General features: G+C 42.3%; 1 protein-coding gene across 1 annotated transcript; it reads left to right on the top strand.

Annotated features, from left to right (window-relative positions):
- The first annotated feature begins 9,138 nt into the window (after positions 1-9,138).
- On the top strand, positions 9,139-15,069 carry SLC16A8 (solute carrier family 16 member 8). The gene is made up of 4 exons (XM_034403096.2): positions 9,139-9,367; positions 11,032-11,175; positions 12,214-13,071; positions 14,567-15,069. Exons 1-4 carry the CDS (start codon positions 9,139-9,141, stop codon positions 14,944-14,946), a joined length of 1,611 nt encoding a protein of 536 aa, XP_034258987.2. The 3' UTR covers positions 14,947-15,069.
- The last annotated feature ends 4,680 nt before the right edge of the window (positions 15,070-19,749 follow it).

Raw genomic sequence — 19,749 nt, 5'->3', positions numbered from 1 at the left:
AACTTCCATTATAGGTAGTCCTCCACTTACAACCATTTGCAGTTACAACAGCTCTGAAAAAAGTGATTTACAACCAGTCTTTGCACTTAAGACTGTCGCAACAGCTTCATGGTCATGTGATCAAAATTTGGGTGCTTGACAATGGTTGCAGCATGCCAGGGTCATGTTAATTTCCATTTGTGAGCCTCCCAGCCAGCTTCTGACAAACAAAGTCAATGGGGGAAGCTGGATTCATTTAATGTCCATGCAGTGATTCACTTAACCACGGCAAAAAGGTTATAAAATCAGTCTGACTCACTTAACTGCCTTGCTTAGAGATGGAAATTCTGCTCCCAATTGTGGTCATAAATTGAGGACCTCCTGTATTCACTCTCATCCATCCAAAATCCTGCGGCAGAATTTCCACTGTTCTCTATTAACTGCAAGCAGAGATGGGGCGATGCTTGTTGGGAATATCTCCCAACAAATATCATAGATACCAAAACTAAAGCAAGCGAGACATGATGGAACTTTGAGACATGACACAAGAGACCCTCCAGTCCAGTCCCATTGTCTGAAACTGCCCCTTCAGAAATGATCAGAATCACCAGAAACATCATCCCCCAAGTCCTAGCTGGAGGAGAAGTTCAAAAGTATTGAGGACTGGAAATTGTTAAAAGATCCAGCAGCGTCAGCTAAAGTGTATTTTCCCATTCCTCCACTATAGTGGGACAACAATATCCAAATTGACAGTTCAGATGGTGAATATTCCTAACATATTCCCAATATGCTACATTAAAAAAGACTGTGATAGGGACACCAAAGCTATTTTAATCTGAAAAGATGGTTGGAAACTAGAGAGCAATGAATCCAAATATTATTTCCTATATTTCAGAGGCCACCACTTTCTCAAATTATGATGCTCAAAAATGCTATACTAGAATGAGAAAATTAACCAAAATAATAAAAGACCTAACTTGATTGGCAGCTATTTTCTTCAAAGGAAATTAGATAGATAATAGATGGATAGATGATAAATGGGTGAATAGATGGATAGGTACATAGACAGATGATAGACAGATGATAGTTGATACAGACAGACAAACAGACAGATAGATAGATAGATAGATAGATAGATAGATAGATAGATAGATAGATATAGATAGATAATGGATAGATAGAAAGAGAGATAGATGATAGATGGTTGAGATAGATTAGATAGACAGACAAATGAGAGAAAGAGAGAGAGAGAGAGAGACAGACAGAGATGAGAGATGAGAGATGAGAGATAGATGAGAGAGGAGAGAGGAGAGAGAGAGAGAGAGAGAGAGAGAGAGAGAGAGAGAGAGAGACGTGTGTGTGTGTAGGGGGGGGAAATGAGGCAGGTAGGCCGACACAGACAGACAGATAGCATTTACCTCCCTTTGCCCTCTCTCTTGTCACATAAGCATGTCCCTTGTCCATCCACCTGCCTGGAGTTCGGTTTCTACTTCAGTTGAGTAGGGTAAAACACCTGTCAGTTACCCTTTAAACCTAGTTTAATTGAAAATATGCCTGGCTTTCATGGTCAGAGGTTGCTCGTTTTGATCAGGAAAGCTTGTTTTGCCTTCCCCAGAAAAGCCTACATCTCCAGGCCTCACGTGGGCCTCCACATAAATGCGGCATTGTTTCAGGAGCTTGCATGGGTGGGAGGGAAGAGGGGAAGCAGGGAGACCTGTGGTGGCTCTTTCAGCCGATTAGCCTTATTAAAAGAAATTAAGCCCAGTTTTCAGGCTGCCTTTCCTACCTGGGCTCTTAGTCTTTTTTCTATGACAGGAATGTTTGGATAAAGGAAGGGGGTGAAGGTGAGAATGAAGTTAAGAAGCTTAGCAGCTTAAAAGCCAAGACCTTTCGCTTCTGGGAGGGTAGGTATTAAAAGTCCCTGGGCTCACTGGTACCAGGAGTGCCAGTTGACAGGAGGGATCTAGTCTCACTCCCACTTACTTTTCCACTACTTTTCTCATTTAATATTGTGCCACAGAATCCTTTCCTAAGTATTTACTTTAAGGATAGAGCTTTTCCTCCTGTTGGATCAATTGATTATGTACTATCAAATTGGTATCAACTCTTAGTGACCACATTTCCTCCATAGTGATTTGTCCCTAACCTTCCAATAGTGCACCTGCTATGGCTTTATTTGATTCTGTCCCCTTCCATGCCACTCATCCACACATCTTAAAGTTGCTAAGACCGAGGAGCACTGGAATCGATTAAGGTGCCTGCATGAATCACAAGCTAAAAGAAGACGAGGAGAAGTTGGGGCGGAACAGGACAATCCTTCTGCCCCAACCAGAATAGTCTCTTCTCTGATGTTGTTTTTGGAAAGAGGTGAAGGTTTTCCTCTTTCAACAGACTTAAGGAAGATGCAGATGGTTGCATAGGATACTACTGCACATTGGACCTGGTCATTGCCCTTTTGCTGAGCCTATGTTAAATTTTATGGTTTTTAGGTTGATTTTATGGTTCTTTTGTTCGGAGACATTGTTTATACTTATTGTTTTGAATTACCCAGGGCCTATTGGTGCCATGTTGTGAAATAAATATAAACAATGTATTTAAAGAATATAGTATTGTTCAAGATTTTTTTAAAAAACCCACATGCCTGTTGAAAGAGAAGGGGAGGAGAGGAAAGAGAGAGAGAGAGAGAGAGAGAGAGAGAGAGAGAGAGAGGGAAAGAAAGAAAAGAAAGAAAGAAAAAGGAAAGAAGGAAGGAAGGAAGAAAGAAAGAAAGAAAGGAAGGAAGGAAGGAAGGATAAATAATTTTCAGGTTTAGCAAGCCTCAAAAGTCAAGCATGACTTCTATGCTTGAGGCTAAATAAATTTTAAAATTTTATTTATCTTTCTTTTATTTGCGGGGGTGGGGATGAGGGAGGAAGGAAATCATTTGTACCCTATGACTATCATTAAGTGTTGTACCTTATGATTCTTGATGAACATATCTTTTCTTTTATGTACACTGAGAGCATATGCACCAGGTCAAATTCCTTGTGTGTCCAATCACACTTGACCAATAAAAAATTCTGTTCTATTCTATTCTATCAATCCAAGTGTAAAAATGGTTTGGAAGTGGAGTTGTGCCTTGGGGTGATTATCTGATGCTTCCTGTAACCTGCCTTTATTTCCATTTCTTTTACTTTGGATTTATAGCTTGTTGTTTCCTCTCAGTGCCATACTACTTTACTGTATCATATTAGCAGCAGTAGTGCATCTTCATTATATTTCATTAGTTTATCCTAACCAATCCCCTTCCTCAAATATTGCAGGAAGTCTTCTAGAGCAGAAATCTTTAATGAATCCTTGTGCCTTCTCCTGTTGCCTCTTTTTGGGAAAAAACAGAATTCCTTAGAGGATTCTGGCCCAATTATAAATCTTTTCATTCCCGTTGGCTGGGAAAGCCTCTTAAAAATAGTGAAGTGGTTTCTTTCTGCTAATGCAATTTCTGCTCCTTTAGCACTTTCACAACATAAGCAGCTGCTGACCCACATCCATGCATTTTGAACAGCTTGGTCCTTGAACTCCAGGGCAATCTGGAGAAGCCAGGCTAGAAGCCATTTAGATGATCACTACTCTTGGCCATTGAAACTTTGAAATCCCAGCTTGAAGAAAAACTTTTGCTGGCTAGAAAACTGTAAACAGAAGGCTTCTTCCAAGAGTTATATTGTCATGGTCTGAGCCGGTTAAAGAAATATCCCTACCTTCCTCCCTCAAACTATACCTGGCCAAAAGAGAGGATTCTCAAAGGTGTTGGTCTCCTTGGAAAGGAAAGCCACAGAATATCCAGGTCTGTATATTTATATTGGTGACACTGTATTATTTCAATGTGATGAATGTACTTATCTGTTGTCATTAATTTTGATTTTTAAGAAATTGATTATGTGCCAGCAAGCTGGTGTCAACTCTTAGTGACCACATAGGTAGATGTCCTCCATGATGATCTGTCCCTAGCCTGATCTTGTATCCTTATGGTTTATATTGGTATTGATTGTTTCCTAGTATGATTTGATGCTTATTTGTACCCTATGACTATCATTAAGTGTTGTACCTTATGATTCTTGACGAATGTATCTTTTCTTTTATGTACACTGAAAACATATGCACCAAAGACAAATTCCTTGTGTGTCCAATCACACTTGGCCAATAAAAAATTCTATTCTATTCTATTCTATTCTATTCTATTCTATTCTATTCTATTCTATTCTATCCTATCCTATCCTATCCTATCCTATCCTATCCTATCCTATCCTATCCTATCCTATCCTATCCTATCCTATCCTATCTTATCTTTCAGGTCTTCCAGCTGTGCACTCACAGCCACAATAACCAAGTCCATTTCACCTTGCTGAGCAGTGGGAGATGTCCAACTACTTTTCTTTAAGGCTAAGTACTGATCTGATATCTTAGTAAACTGTTCAAGGTGTGTCAATAAAGACCAAATTAATTTGCCCTAAAAGCTTTGGAATCTAGTTGTTCTTGCCTTATTAAACTTAAAAGAAAAAGAAAACAATTTAATTCATTTTTAGGCCATTTAACCTTTTATCTACATATATGCACAAGCCAGCAGCAAAGAGAAGGCATGTAAACTTCATGCACACCCTAAAACTATAGCTATAGTATGTGCCCATCAATCAATCCTGTTGTTCTGAATTAATTAATGTCACTAAACTAAGAATCTTCTTCATCTACTTATTCAGGGATAATAATTTTTTCTGATGATTTGTCTTCTAGTTTGTTTTATACAGTAACAGGTTTAGCAGTGGAAAAAAACCTCTGTGTGCTAATATTTGAAGTTATTGAAAATATACGACTTACAACCTCAAAAAGAAGGAGATGTGTATGCTTGTGTGTATTTGTTTAGAAAGATGATATAGGGAAGGAACGTAGCTCAGTAGTAGGATCTACCTATTCCAGGGGTGTGTTCCACTTACTTTTACTACCAGTTCGCAAAACGATCATGCGCTTCTGCACATGCGCAGATCACCCATGATGATGTCGTTGCAGGTGGGCGGAGCCTCCCACCGGTTTTACTACTGGTTCTATAGAACCGGACAGAACCGGGAGCAACCCATCACTGACATATTCCCAGGTAGTAAATATTGAAAAAGATTATTGAGAAATAGATGGACCAATGGGTTGATATTTTATATAATAAGAAGTTTTTTGAAAATGCATGTCTAACAATCCAGTTACATTCCTGCATTTTGTCAGTATATGGAGCAATCTCTCATGGTCTTATTTATACGGGTAGTCTTACAACTGTTCATTTAGTGACCATTCAAAGTTACAATGGCACTGAAAAAAGTGACTTATGATCATTTTTCATACTTACGACCATCGCAGCATCCCCATGGTCATGTGATCAAAATTTGGATGCTTTGCAACTAGTTCATATTTATGACCATTGCAATGTCCTGGGGTCATGTGATCAGCTTTTGGGACCTTCTGACAAGCAAAGTCAATGGGGAAGCCAGATTCACTTAACAACCGTGTTACTAAGTTAATAACTGCAGTGATTCACTTGACAACTATGGCAAGATAGGTCGTAAAATAGGGGCAAAACTTATTTAACAAATGTTTCACTTAGCAACATAAATTTTGGGCTGAATTGTGGTTGTAAGTCGAGGACTACCTGTATTTATATTTAATTGGTTTTTATTGTTTTAGATTTGTTTTTCACTGTTTGTTTAATATATATTCACCCAGAGTCAAGGCTGTGAGATTGGTGGCTATATAAGTTTGATAAATAAAATATCAAGATGAATAGAAATCCTTTGCAGCAGAGGTGGGTTTCAGCAGGCTCTGATCAGTTCTGGAGAATGGGTAGTGGAAATTTTTATTAGTTCTGAGAACCGGTAAATACCACCTCTGACTGGCCCTGCCCCCATCTATTCTCTGCCTCCCGAGTCCCAGCTGATTGGGAGGAAATGGGGATTTTGCAGAATCCTTCCCCTGGAGTGGGGTAGGAATAGAGATTTTACACTATCCTTCCCTTGCCACGCCCATCAAGCCATGCCATGCCCACCAAGCCACACCCACAGAACTGGTAGTAAAAAATTTTGAAACCCACCACTCCTTTGCAGGCATCCACAACAGAAGGCAAACAAACAAACAAAAACTCCAGAGGCTAATATCGGCTGCATTTGTTCTCCAGCTACTGCCCTGTTTAAAAAAGACTATGCTATGATAGAGTTTTGTCTTCAGGGTCAGCTCCATAAGTATTGGAGCAACTTCCCAGCAACTTTGAAGTGGCTGGGAATCAGGTTTGAAGATCTGAACATCAAACGTGAAAAGGAAAAAAACCCCTTTTTAAAATAGCTATTAGTGGAGCCAGGAACATTTCTCAGGACCAATTTCCATGAGAGACAGGCTATCACTGTGAAGTTTCTATCTTTACTGTGGCTAGCATTACTAATTTGATTTTTATGTGTATTTTTTCAGTCTGTTGGTCTTTATTTAGACAGTTCAGGAAAAAAAAACAGAATAAGAAAAAAAAAAGAGAGAGAAAATAAGCAAGCTGGCAAAGCAACAGCCAACAGCAAAACTATTAGGTAACTGAGGGCTTCTAGTTCTATGGGTAATTCCCGATTTATGGCCACAATTGAGTAAAAAAATTATGTTGCTAAACAAGAGTTTTGCCCCATTTTACGACCTTTTTTGTCATGCTTGTTAAGTGAATCACTGCAGTTGTTAAGTTAGTAACATGGTTGTTAAGTGAATCTGGCTTCCCATTGGCTTTGCTTGTCAGAAAGTCAGAAAAGGTGATGCCATTGAGGGAAGACCCCCTCTCATAGAAGAATGAAATATTTTGAAAAATATTAAAAAGGCAGAATATTATATTTCCCTGGATGAGAAATGGAAAAACATGCTCTTGGAAAGCAGCCCCCACCTTTCTTAATAGTCCCCAGCAGATATTATTTTTTTGCCCATTAAGAAAGACTGGGCCATCCTATCTACAAAACAAAAGACCTTCAGCTCCAGGATGATGGGGTTAAGACATGACCCTCCAGGACATAATAGGATTAACCCACCAGCAGCAGAGCTCACTATATTGCACAATCTCCTAGGGACATTGCATCAAAGTCCAAACTTCAACCAAACCTGGGAGCTCAGACAGAGCCAGCTATGAACCCTACAACAGCCAATAGAATACATGTACTTGCACAGGAACAGGAAGTTCAAGTGCAAAGCCCAAGAGAAGGTATAAATACCCTCCACTCTCAACTCCATGTGATCAGCTGCCCAGGACTTCAAACCCATGTGGTTCTGCTTCATCATTAAACCATCTTTCCAACCAGCATTTCCAGTGTCTTTCTCCCGGCTTGGAACTGAACCAGATGGACATTTCTTCCAACAACATGACTCGGGGACACTGCAATCATCATAAATACATGCCAGTTGCCAAGCATCCAAATTTTGATCACATGACCATGGGGATGTTGCAACAATCATGAGTGTAAAAAACAGAAATAACTTTTTTCAGTGCCATTGTAACTTTGAACGATCACTAATCAAATGGTTGTTAAGTCAAGGACTACCTGTACAATAATCTTGATAGTGACCAGCAAGGTTTGTTGATGATACATAATTAGATACAGAATGTTAATTTTCCTAGTGGTTTCCTTATTTCTAAGATATGGAATACATTGACCACGTTGGATTATTTAAAGTATTATTTAAAGTGGATCTTGTAGGGGTTTTCTCGTAAGTCAAGTGATCAGCAGAAAATAAACAGTCAAGTTCATTAACCAAGTGGATCGATCAGATGGAAAAATCACCCTAGTCTAAAATCACTTTTAAACCTCTGTACTTAGTGCTTGAAGCCTGACACAAAGTCAACATTCTGTGAGTCATACAGTCCACTGAACCACTTGTTAGTCTTCATGCCTAAGTAAAGACAGGGTTCTGAAACCTCCAAGAGGTTTGTTTTGAGGCAATGACGTATATACAAAGCCCCTCAGCTGGAGAATTTTGGAGCTTCATATTGATAACCAGAGCATGAATAATAAAAGGATTAAGGTAAAAAACCTTTGCCTTCAAACCCATTAACTGGGCATGCTGTTACATTGGTGATAGTGGCAGAGAAAGCTTGGTGGTTGCTCTGTTCCATTTATATATTTTACAGGTGAGGTCGGGATGGGCTTCAAAAATTTTAGCAAGGGGTTCTCTGCCCAGCTGCTGGGTGGGCGTGGCCATGGTGGGCGTGGCCTAGTCAGCCTCCTGCACCATGGCGGGCGTTTTTGCCCTCCCTGGGCTCCAGAGGCTTTCCTTGAGCCTCCAGGAGAGTGAAAACGGCCTCCCCAGGATCCGAAGGCCCTCTAGAGGCCGGAAACAGCCCCATTTCTGGCTTTCCCGAACTTCCAGTAGGCCCGTTTTTTGCCCTCCCCGAGCCTCCGCGTGTACCCTGCACTTGCCTGCATCAAAATGGGCCTCATGGGGACTCCTGGGAGGGGCGGGGTGGGAGGGGCCAGTCAGGAGTGGGATTTGGGGGTTCTCCGAACTGCACAGAATCTTAGCTAGAGGTTCTCCCAAACCCCTGTGAACCCCCAGCAGCCCACCCCTGGGTAAGGTCACTTCTATTTGCACATGCTATGGCATGGAAGCATAAGGTCAGAACACTGTTTGGGGGCAATCATTAGCTCAGTAGGTCCTTGCCATCCATGATTATTAAGATTAGCCAGCATTGAACTTTTAGTCTGGACCTCTGAGACGACCAATATATTTTCAACAATGGGTATGAATTTTACTGCCCGAGGAAGACATTTGTAAAGGCTGATTCATTTCATTCCCAATATTTGGTTTTAAAAAGCAAAATTTAAAAATGAAAATGTTTTGTCTGTCCTCTGCTTTTTTAAAAACAACTATATTATTGTTAATCAGTTATCAGTTAATAATCAGTTAATAATACTAATATCCAACCTCTCTGGTGAGCACGAGGTTGGAAAATACTGGTCTAAATTTCAGGGGCAAGAAAATGATGTACATGGACAAAAAAGGAGGCGGATGCCCAAAGCAACAGATGGTCCATTGGCCGTCTCTGCCTTCTGCCCCTGTGACCATTCTTGTTCTGTCTTTGCTACAATCTGTGCTCCACTTGCTTTCAGGCTTCTCCTCCTCGTTTGGGCCATGGGCAGAGATGATGTGGAGCAAGGGCAACTGCCTGAGAAAGCAAAGCCTCCTGATGGTGGCTGGGGCTGGATCATATTACTGGGCTGCTTCGTCATCACTGGCTTTTCTTATGGCTTTCCCAAGGCAGTGAGCATTTATTTCAAGGACCTGATGCATGATTTCCATGTGGGATACAGTGACACAGCTTGGATCTCATCCATCATGCTGGCCATGCTGTATGGAACAGGTAAGAATTCCAAATGGGGGTAAATCCACTTAGAGTTAGGCCTCCTTGAATTCGGACAGCAAAATGGACATTGGCAACGAATTCCGAGTGTATTGGCATGTTTAGGGGGGCACTGACTTTTCGAATCAGCCTTATCTACATTTCCTGGTAAAATACATGGAAAAATCCCATTGGGAAGTAAATCCATTTAGGGTTAGGGTTAGGCCTCCATGGATTTTGACAGCAAAATATCCCCATATCTTTAGAGCAAAACTGCATACAGCCACACTAATGTCATCAAAGATTTGGCTATTTATTGAGAACGGTTATGCAAAAGTCAGCCCTTTCCATCTGTCTTCCTTCATTCCTATTCACAGGCCATCACTACCATTACCTTAAGCTTGGCAGAGACCTACGGTATCCATTGAGCTTTTTAAAAGTCTTCAATCCCAATATTTATTTGGTGTGTGTGTGTGTGGGGGGGGAAATGTTAAGAAAGAAAACCCCTACACCCACCAATATGCAAATGCATCTTTTTTTAAAGTTGAAAAGTTCAATTCTATTCATTCTACACAGCACGTGCACACACACGCACACACAAATAGTTAACCCCACAAGCTAAAAATAACTTCTCGAACCATGCCTTAGATCATGGGTCATGTTATATTCTTAATAATTACCCTGCAGGGCTTTCTTGCAAGTTTGAAAAGTTGAGCAGAGAAAACCTTATTCCACGCCAAACGTTAAAGCTGGAGCCTTTGTCTTCATTGCTTGTGTTACCTAATTTTTAAAAAATCTTTATGAACGCTACAGTCAAAGCTACAGGACAACTACATTGTCCTTTCCCTAGATAGATTTCTTAATAAATAGAAAGAAAATGAAAGGGAAGACTATGTCAGCAAAATAGAGTGGGGGGGGGGAAAGGAATGTGACATAACAGTTTAGATCAGAGGTGGGTTTTACTTACCTTTACTACCGGTTCGCAATGGGATCGCTTCTGATGACATCCGGGGCAGTGGGCAGAGGCTCCCACCGTTTTTACTACCGGTTCTTGCGAACCGGTTCGAACCACTGGTTTAGATGGCTGTACCCACACCCAATGCAGCTCCCAACAATTTTTCCTCTTGGAACGCAGCCCACGACAACCAAAACTGACATTCTTTATCACACTTTAGATACACCCAATAAGATGGATAAGATACCATCCAACATTCCAGGAAGCTCTATAACAAACTGGACACTTTTGCACTTCTCCAAAACATCTTACTTTTCAATATTTTAGCATAATTCTGCATTTTAAAGCTTGCAGTTTTCCACTCTTCCTGAACTGAGTGGCCTGCAATAATGCCAGTCTGCAATGCCCAGGCAGCTGGGATTTAGAATCCATCTAGCAGCACCTGATTGGGGAAAACTCTTCCCCACAATCATTGCTAATCAAGAAAGCAAAAATCTGTATCTGTTCCACAGTTCTGGCATTCCCCCTCCCTCCCAACACTACATATGCAAAGCTTAAAGTTCTCAATCTCCACAAAAAACATGTAATGGCAAAGGTACCTTCACTACTCAACCAATCCAAGCCAGTTTAAGATCATCTGCTGTTTGGCATTAGGAAATTGCTGCGGTTTTGCATTCCTTTTATATTATTCTGGTCTTGCCCCTTTTCTGATTTCTTGGATGCCCTGCAGGACCTTTGAGCAGCATTATGGTGAACCAGTTTGGGTGCCGGCCTGTGATGCTTGTTGGAGGGATCCTGGCTTCCTCTGGAATGATCCTGGCCTCCTTCACCACCAACATAATTGAACTGTATTTGTCTGCTGGAGTGCTGACAGGTGAGCATTTGCAAAGTGGAAAGAAACCCCATTGTGCAAATCTACTTTAGAAAATGATAGGTAACATGACATTGTTGGAATATTGTCAGGATGATGTATGCCATATAATGTAGCTTTAATGTTTACACTTCAGATTTGATGTTTGAGAGAAGCTCATATATCAGTGATGGCTAACCTTTTTGCCGTTGTGTGCCAAAAGCGGGGGGAGCACGGGGGTGTCGTGCGTTTGCGTGCCCACTCCCATAATTCAATGCGCCCCCCCGCATGCATGCGCGACTCCTCCATGCTCCCCCCGCTTTTGGCATGTGATGGTACAGTGGGCCTGGTAGGCTCGTTTTTCACCCTCCCCAGGCTCCAGAGGCTTTCTTGGAGCCTGGGGAGGGCGAAAACGGCCTTCCCCACCCTCCCGGAGGCCCTTCAGAGGCCGGAAATGGCCTGTTTCCCAACTTTCGGCAGGCCCAGAAGGTCCAAAAATCAGCTGGCTGGCATGCACATGTGCACTGGAGCTGAGCTAGGACAACACTCACATGCCCACAGATATGGCTCCACATGCCACCTGTGGCACACGTGCCATAGGTTTGCCATCACGGTCATATATGCTCCTATTGATTGTAAGGAGAAATTGCTTTAAATAAGTGTGGAAAGCAGTCATGGGGACTTCCCTAGATATTTCTAATATACAGTTCTCAGAAGACTCTGCATGATCAGTGAGAAATGATTCTGAGAATTGTGATTCAGCAACATACATTGGGATATGCAGGTAGTCCTTGACTTGCAACAGTTCATTTAACAGTTCAACAAATGTCTTGCTTAGCAACAAAACTTTTGGGCTCAGTTATAGTCATCAGTCGAGGACTACCTGTAGTTTTTTTAATCCCTTGTGTTAAAGGACAACTTGCATTGATTAACTTAAATTAAATAGCATATTTTTGGGGGGGAGGGGAACCTTTCCTTCAAATATATGGACCTTGAAACCTTTGTATCAGTTGAGAGCTGATGTCTTTCCATCAACTATTCCTCTTGCAATTTTTTTTCCAGGTTTAGGAATGGCTCTGAATTTCCAGCCTTCTTTGATCATGTTAGGATCCTACTTCGACAAGCGCAGGCCACTGGCCAATGGCCTAGCTGCAGCTGGGAGCCCGGTCTTCCTCTCAGCGCTTTCTCCACTGGGTCAGGTCCTGCTGGAAAAGTTTGGCTGGCGAGGGGGATTCCTCATCATGGGGGGGCTCCTCTTGAACTGCTGCACATGTGGGGCCCTCATGAGACCCTTGGCGGTTGGCACAAGGGAGAAAATCACGGACACTTATGAAACTAAAGAGATGCTGCCAATGGGAGGAAGAGCAGAAGAGGTGGACGGCACCCTGGACAATGTTAAGAAACCCAAGGAACTCAAAAAGAAAAAGACCAAGAAAACGAAAAGCTTATTAAATTTTTCAATCTTCAAAATCCGGGGTTTCATCATTTACACCATTGCCAAGTTCATCATGGTCCTGGGCCTCTTTGTGCCCACAATTCTATTAGTCAACTATGCCAAAGATACAGGAATACCTGACAAAGAGGCAGCGTTTCTTTTGTCCATCATTGGCTTCGTAGATATTTTTGCCCGTCCATCCTGTGGGATGTTTGCCGGGATGAAGAGGATACGACCCCATGTAACCTACTTGTTCAGTTTTGCAATGCTCTTCAATGGCCTGACGGATATCTTTAGTGCCAGGGCCAACACCTACACATCCCTTGTCATCTTCTGCATTTTCTTTGGTGTTTCCTATGGCATGGTGGGAGCTCTGCAGTTTGAAGTGCTCATGACTATTGTTGGATCACAGAAATTCTCCAGCGCAATTGGGCTTAACTTGCTCATTGAGGCAGTTGCTGTACTCATTGGACCACCTTCCGCAGGTAAGTCTTGCTTGTGTAGAGCTTCCTTTGAGGTAGGCCATATCCAGGATTAGTCCTATTTATTTATTTATTTTGTTTCTCATGAGCCACAGTGGAGCAATGATTAGAGTGCAGTACTGCAGGCTACTTCTGCTGACTGCCGGCTGCTTGCAATTTGACAGTTCGAATCTCACCAGGCTCAAGGTTGACTCAGCCTTCCATCCTTCCGAGGTAGGTAAAATGAGGACCTAAATTGTTGGAGGCAATATGCTGATTCTCTAAACCTCATCTGCAGCATACCTCTTCTGCCAGACCTAATGGGATAGGCAGATGTCGTTGGGTGGTCCTCAATTAATGCATAAGTCAAAGCCCATACTTTGAATTGGACCTGGAAATAAACTGGCAACCAATGCAGTTTGCAGAGCAAAGGTATGGCATATGCTACTCTAGGGATACACATAACTGTCCGCACTGCTCTATGTTGCATCAACTGATACTTGTCGAGGGCAGCCCCACATAGAAAGCATTATAGCAGTCCACTCAGGAGGTGACAAGGGCAAGAGTGACTGTGACAGAACTTCCTGGGTCAGGAACAGGCACAATAGGCACACAAGACAAAGCTGTGCAAAAGCTTTCCCAGCCACAACAGCTGAATTACTTTATAGTAAATCTAAGGTTATACTGTAATAAATGAGTGATGTGGAATGTGTGTGGAATGCCCATGCAACTACCATTAGTTATTGATCAGGTTAATGTTCATGGATACTTGAGGTCAACAGCATTTGAAAGCCCCATACAGGGTCTAGTGGGAGAGTCAGTTCAGGGGTGGGTTCTACTTACCTTACCGGTTCGCAATGGGATCACGCGCGCACGCTCGCTTCGCTCACGCACTCACCTTGCTTCTGTGCATGCGCAGATCGCTTCTGATACGTCAGGGTCAGTGGGCGGAGCCTCCCGCTGGTTTTACTACCAGATCTATAGAACTGGTCCGAACCAGGGGCAACCCACCACTGAATCAGTTTGATCTAATATTTAAGGCACCAGACTAGAAAACGGAGGCTGTCACTTCAGGTTCTGCCTTAGCGATGAAAGCTGGCTGGCTTATTTTGGGCCAGTCATTCTCTCTCAGTCCAAACCACCTCACAGAGTTCTTGTAGAGAAAATAGGAGGAGGAAGGTATGTTAGATATGTTCACTGCCTTGAATTATTTGTAAAAATAATCAAGGCAGGATACAAATAAACAAATAAATCTCCATGTCACAGAAATACTGATTTTATTTCTTCCATAGTGATTCTAGTAGAGCCCTCAATAATCCTGTGAATGAAAAGGGGGATGTATGAAAATGTGTTTATATGCATGTTTGGAATTCATACTAAATGCTGGCCTGATTGAAGTTCTACATTTATAAAACCGCAAACTTACAAGCTGCAAATTTAAGCACCTTATATGAATCCATATGAAACTGTGGGAAGAGATTACAATGCAGCTATGCTATGCTTTGTTTCAAAATTGCAGGACGACTGGTGGATGCACTCAAGAAATATGAAATTATATTCTATCTGGCTGGCTCAGAAGTTGTCTTGTCTGCTGTCTTCCTTGCTGTTGCTTCGTACTGCTGCCTGAACGTGAAAAAAGAAACTACCCCTCAGCTAGAGAATCCATCTATAGTTAGAAGTAACAGTGAAACGGAAGAAGCAGAAGCAGATCTACAGGAAGCAAAGGAAAGCCTTGACAATGATCAGTCTCTGGCCCAAAGCACTGACAGTGTTGGAAGTGACAGAGGGAATCATACTGCAATATACAAAAATGGTGGACAGTCCAAAGGGGAGAATATAGCTCTGGTTCCAGATGGTTGCAATACTGATCAGGTAGAGAAAAGAGTTTTAGCAACATAGAGATCCAAAAACAAACCAAAAAGATCCAAGGACCTAGTGACATCAGCACATGGGATCTGATTTACTCAAGAGGAGGATATGGAAAGTATAAATTCTTGAATGGTAGGAGGGCAGAGAGAGAATCCTGAGCAGCTTTTTTTTTAAAAATACATACAGTCAAAATGGTACTATAAACAAAGTTATGGAATCCAAACCATAGTATACCTCTCGCATGAATAAAGAATTGTATAATTCTCTTCAATATTATATGCGTTTGCACTCATGCATATATATGTGCATACATATATATATGTAACTAGCTGTACCCGGCCACACGTTGCTGTGGCCCAGTCTGGTGCTTCCGCTGGGCTAAAAGAGCGAGGCTGAAGTTCCAAACTCGCCACAAACATTTGGTGGGCGTGGCCATCATTCACTTTCATCAGTCACATGACAGCCCTCAAGCCACGCCTACCCAGCTGGTGATTAGGGCAGAGAACCAGTTGCTAAAAAACAATGGGAACCACAAAATCCTCCCTCTCTCTCTCCCCCATCTCTCTCTCTCTCTCTCTCCCCCGTCTGTATCTCTCTATGTCTCTCTCTCTCTCTCTCCCCCCTCTGTATCTTTCTATGTGTCTCTCTCTCCATATCTCTGTCTCTCTCTCTCCCCTCTCTCTCTGTATCTCTCTCTGTCTCTCTCTCTCTCCCCCCTCTGTATCTCTCTATGTGTGTCTCTCTCCCCCACTCTGTATCTATGTCTCTCTCTCTCCCCCTCTCTCTGTATCTCTCTGTATCTCTCTCCTCCTCTCTCTGTATCTCTATGTCTCTCTCTCCTCCCCTCTCTCTGTATCTCTCTCTGTCTCTCTCTCTCCCCCACCCTCTCTCTCTGTATCTCTGTATGTGTCTCTCTCTCCCCCCCATCTCTCTGAATTTCTCTATGTCTCTCTCTCCCTCTCTCTCTGTTTATCTCTGTCTCTGGCCCAGTCTCTTCTGCATCCCCCGCCATCGCCCTTACCTTTTCAGGCCAGGCCTCCGCAGCTCTCTGCACCACAGCAGAAACTCAGGGGCCCCCTCCATCCTCCCTACACAGATGTTCTCTGGGGGCTCGATGGGGAGACGCATAGCAGGGAAGGGAAGGGAAGGGAGGGAGGAACAGTGTGTGGCGGGGGTTCGAGGCTGGTTTGGGACTTCCCGCCCGAAGGAAGAAAGCGGCAAAGCCAGGAGCCACGCACACCCCACTGGACCCCTGCTGCGCAGTTCTCCTCCCCCGCCTGCCAAGGGCAGTAGAATGATTAAATCCCCCGCTCTTCCAGGCGAAACGAAGGAGGGCCGGCCATCCTCCCTCCTGCCAGTTTCCGCCCCCCAAAGCCCCTTTTCTGCCAGAGGCTGAAATTTTTGTGTAGGCTCCGTGAACTGCCAGAGTGCCCACCTGGGAATCAAAGGCGGTGCTGGTCAAAGGCGACCCTGAGGCTCCAGTTGCCTCCATCTCCCACTCACCGACCTGATCCGCATAGCGCCGGTTAGTGGCTGGACCAGGTGCGATTCGGGACAGGCGAGGGATGGAGGGTTCCCGCTTGGCGGACCCAGGCAGCCTCATTGCCAGGTGTTCTTTGGAGGGAGCCCCGAGAGCAACTGGCAAGGGGGATGGGGAACAGCGGCGGACAAGGCTAGTTTGCGGGGTGGCCGGGGGAGGGGGAGGTCAGATCAGGCTCGGGCGGGCCCTGCCCAGCCCTAGAAGCTCCAACTGCAAGGGCTTCCCGGCAGGGAGCTGGCTGCCTACCTGCCGAGCCTGGTGGCAGGATATGGCCCTCGGGCGTCTCTGCCTTCCAAATGTGCAGTTTCTTGGAAGCAATATGGACTCTAAATATAAGGAGCAGAAATCTGTTGAGCGTAATCAGGGCTGGGAGGTGGCTATGTTGGTTTTACGTCCAGCAGATGGCGCCGTTTTTCAATGTTTTTCAATGTTTGTCAATGTCTTTCAATGTTTTCCAATGTTTTTCATGTTTTTACCTGTCACAGGTGTGACATGTATATAATATAGGTATATAAAAACACGCCCGTAATCAAATGCAACGTTGTGTCAAAATTTGAAAGCAATCGGTGAAGAATTTTTGGAGATGTGCGGTTATGTACAAACGGACATTTACATTTTTATTTATATAGATGTAAGTGCTGTATTTCAGCACTTACATTACCTTACACCTACATTAGTCTTAGGGATCAGTTGGCTGCTAATTCAATATAACTTCTTTATCCATCTACCTCTACAGTCCTGGTGTTCAGCAAAACTAAACCTTGTGATTATTCTAGCTTGAACATGTGTTTACTTATAATATCAAAAATGTAGAATAAAAGAATCCTTGTAGTTAGGATTGAAGAAGGAATAATGTTACAAATGGGCAAGCAGGCATTTTAAAAGTGTGGCCAAATATCATATCCTTGTTACTGCATTTCTGTTGGTCAAAACTAAAAGCTTTTATCCCTTCTAAATTAGTATTAGATGACAGATGTGCTGGCCAGATTCTGTAAATTTCAGAATAAGCCTGTTCAATACACATGACAGGAAATTAGAAACAATTTTAGCTTTGCCTTAAATAGCATAATGGTGCTACGGAAATTAGAATTTTTGTATGCCTGTTGCAAATATATCAGATAATTTATGGTATGACTCAAACCATAAACTGTAAGTGACTGTCCTTTGTGGGAACAATTTGTTACTAGAAACTAAGAAACTATCTTCAACATCTAGATCCTCATTGACTATATGATGCAGGACTGGGGGCACAGAAGTTTAAAGCCTTGAATCTTCGGAGAAAGGCGGCAGACAAGTTGAACAAATAAATAAAATAAATAAATAAAAGCCAAAGTAAATACTCATATTTATTGTTCACAACAGAGATCACAGGAATTTTATGCCTAATATGTTTTCAGAGTTGTAAATTTTTAAATGTTTTTTATTAGGATTTTAAATGTATTGTGAGCCTCCCTGAGTCTTTGGAGAGGGGCGGCATATAAATTGAATTAAATTGAAAATTGAATTGAAAACTGTAAGCATATGTGACCAGTATGTGACTAAAAGTAAAAACATGCCATAAATATTTATCTTATTAACAGACCCAGTTTTGTATATTTTGCTTGCATTCTGCTGGAAAAAATAGTCTTGGAATCTTTAAAAGTTTATACACAACTAGAAAGATTCATTTTTTTTAAAAAAAAATAAACCTTATCTGATCCATGTGTTGTTCATATATTGTGTATGTTATGTGTGTGCATGTACACACAAACAGGCACACACACACAAATACACAGAGTCACAGCTGCCTTAGACTAAGGGTCATGGATTGGCTACGCTGAGATTTCTAGGGCTTTCTAGATGTGAATTTGGAAGGCAACAGACTTTTTTTAAGGTTTAATTTTTTTATAGTTTGAATTTATAGATGCTTTCATTGATTGCAGACATTGTAGATCAGCTCTTTTGGTTTTGAAAAAAAAAATCAGGGATAATAGCAGTGGATGGCGAGCCTATGGCACGCGTGCCGGAAGTGGCATGCACAGATATCTCTCTGAGCATGCCAGCCATCGCCGTTTACTCTTCCAGTTTCCGGTGCGCATATGCGTGCATGCCGGGGAGCTGCTCTTCCAGTTTCCAGCACTCCCCTGTGCACGTGTGCATGCACCTGTTTCGGCATGAAAAGGCTCACCAACACTGTGATAGTATATTTTCCAATTAACACATTTCATTAAAAATATGCATGAGTTTTTGTGATCTATAGCTCAGTTCTTCACACAGGACAGGAAAGCCAATGTAGGATTTCAGTTCAAACAATGCTGGGGGTGGGTAGGTGAGACAGGTTGTTTGCCAGATGTCTCCCACTCCTGGGAGGTGATATGAGGGGAAACGTTAAAGGGAAAATCAGACAAAAAGGAAAGGAAGAGGTAAAATGGCAGAGAGGGGACTGAATATTTTAAGGCAGTAACATTATTCTGCTCAAGCAGAAAGTTATGAGTTCAAGAAGTTGCCACATGACTTTATGACTATCCATAACATTAATCTAAATTGAACCGTATTTCCATATATTCTGAACAGTCAATGTTAATATTCCAAAATGTGCTGTCTCTCAGATTATAATAATGCCAATGAGGTTGGAGTAGGATAGGAGTTGTAGTCCAACAGATTAGGAGTATTTTAGGCTGCACACGTGAGATGAGCACAAAATCCCATAGAGCAACCTTCCCTTTCAGACAAGGCAATAGGCACAGAAATTTATTTATCTGCTCTGATGGCCAGTTTTTCCTGTAATAATTCTGCACACAGACAGCCTTATTTGTAGGGATAGAACTGCATTGAATTTACATTTGCCACATTTGATGTGGATACAGGAGAGAAATTCAATTGGAAAACTTCCTATAATAGCTTTTTGATTACACGATATGATAACATAGCTATCTATAGCCTTCTCCAACATTGAAATATTCAGAGGGTTACTGATGGAGAGCAACTATCCCAGTTGGGAGAAGGGGTCAAGCAGGAAATTAGTCCTGAATCATTATGTAAACACAAGAGAGCAAGGTCTGACCCCTCCTGAATGCCTTTGAGTCTTTCCCAGGCAAAAGCTACCAGCTGCGGCATTCCTGTGGAATAGACATAGAACAATATAGTAGCTTGTTTGAATTCTAAAAGTATGAGTTTGGTTGTTCACACCTGACAGGTGCCTATCAATACAACTTTTCTCATTTCTAGCACATTTGAGGAGTTGCTGATTAAGATGATACAGGAAAGTATCATCTTGTGTTTGTCTGTTTTGTGGGTTTGATTTTTAGGAACAT

This window comes from Pantherophis guttatus, chromosome 7, assembly GCF_059756535.1.
Source record: "Pantherophis guttatus breed Tessera chromosome 7, ASM5975653v1, whole genome shotgun sequence".
Lineage (NCBI taxonomy): Eukaryota > Metazoa > Chordata > Lepidosauria > Squamata > Colubridae > Pantherophis > Pantherophis guttatus.
The sequence above is the reverse complement of the archived record's forward strand: the minus strand, read 5'-3'. Positions and strand labels throughout refer to the sequence as shown.

Coding starts and splice junctions, on each gene's coding strand:
- SLC16A8 (XM_034403096.2), top strand. CDS start 9,139: ATGGGCAGAGATGATGTGGAGCAAGGGCAACTGCCTGAGAAAGCAAAG. Junction 11,176..12,213: donor GTCTGCTGGAGTGCTGACAG/GTGAGCATTTGC, acceptor TTTTTTTTCCAG/GTTTAGGAATGGCTCTGAAT. Junction 13,072..14,566: donor CATTGGACCACCTTCCGCAG/GTAAGTCTTGCT, acceptor TCAAAATTGCAG/GACGACTGGTGGATGCACTC.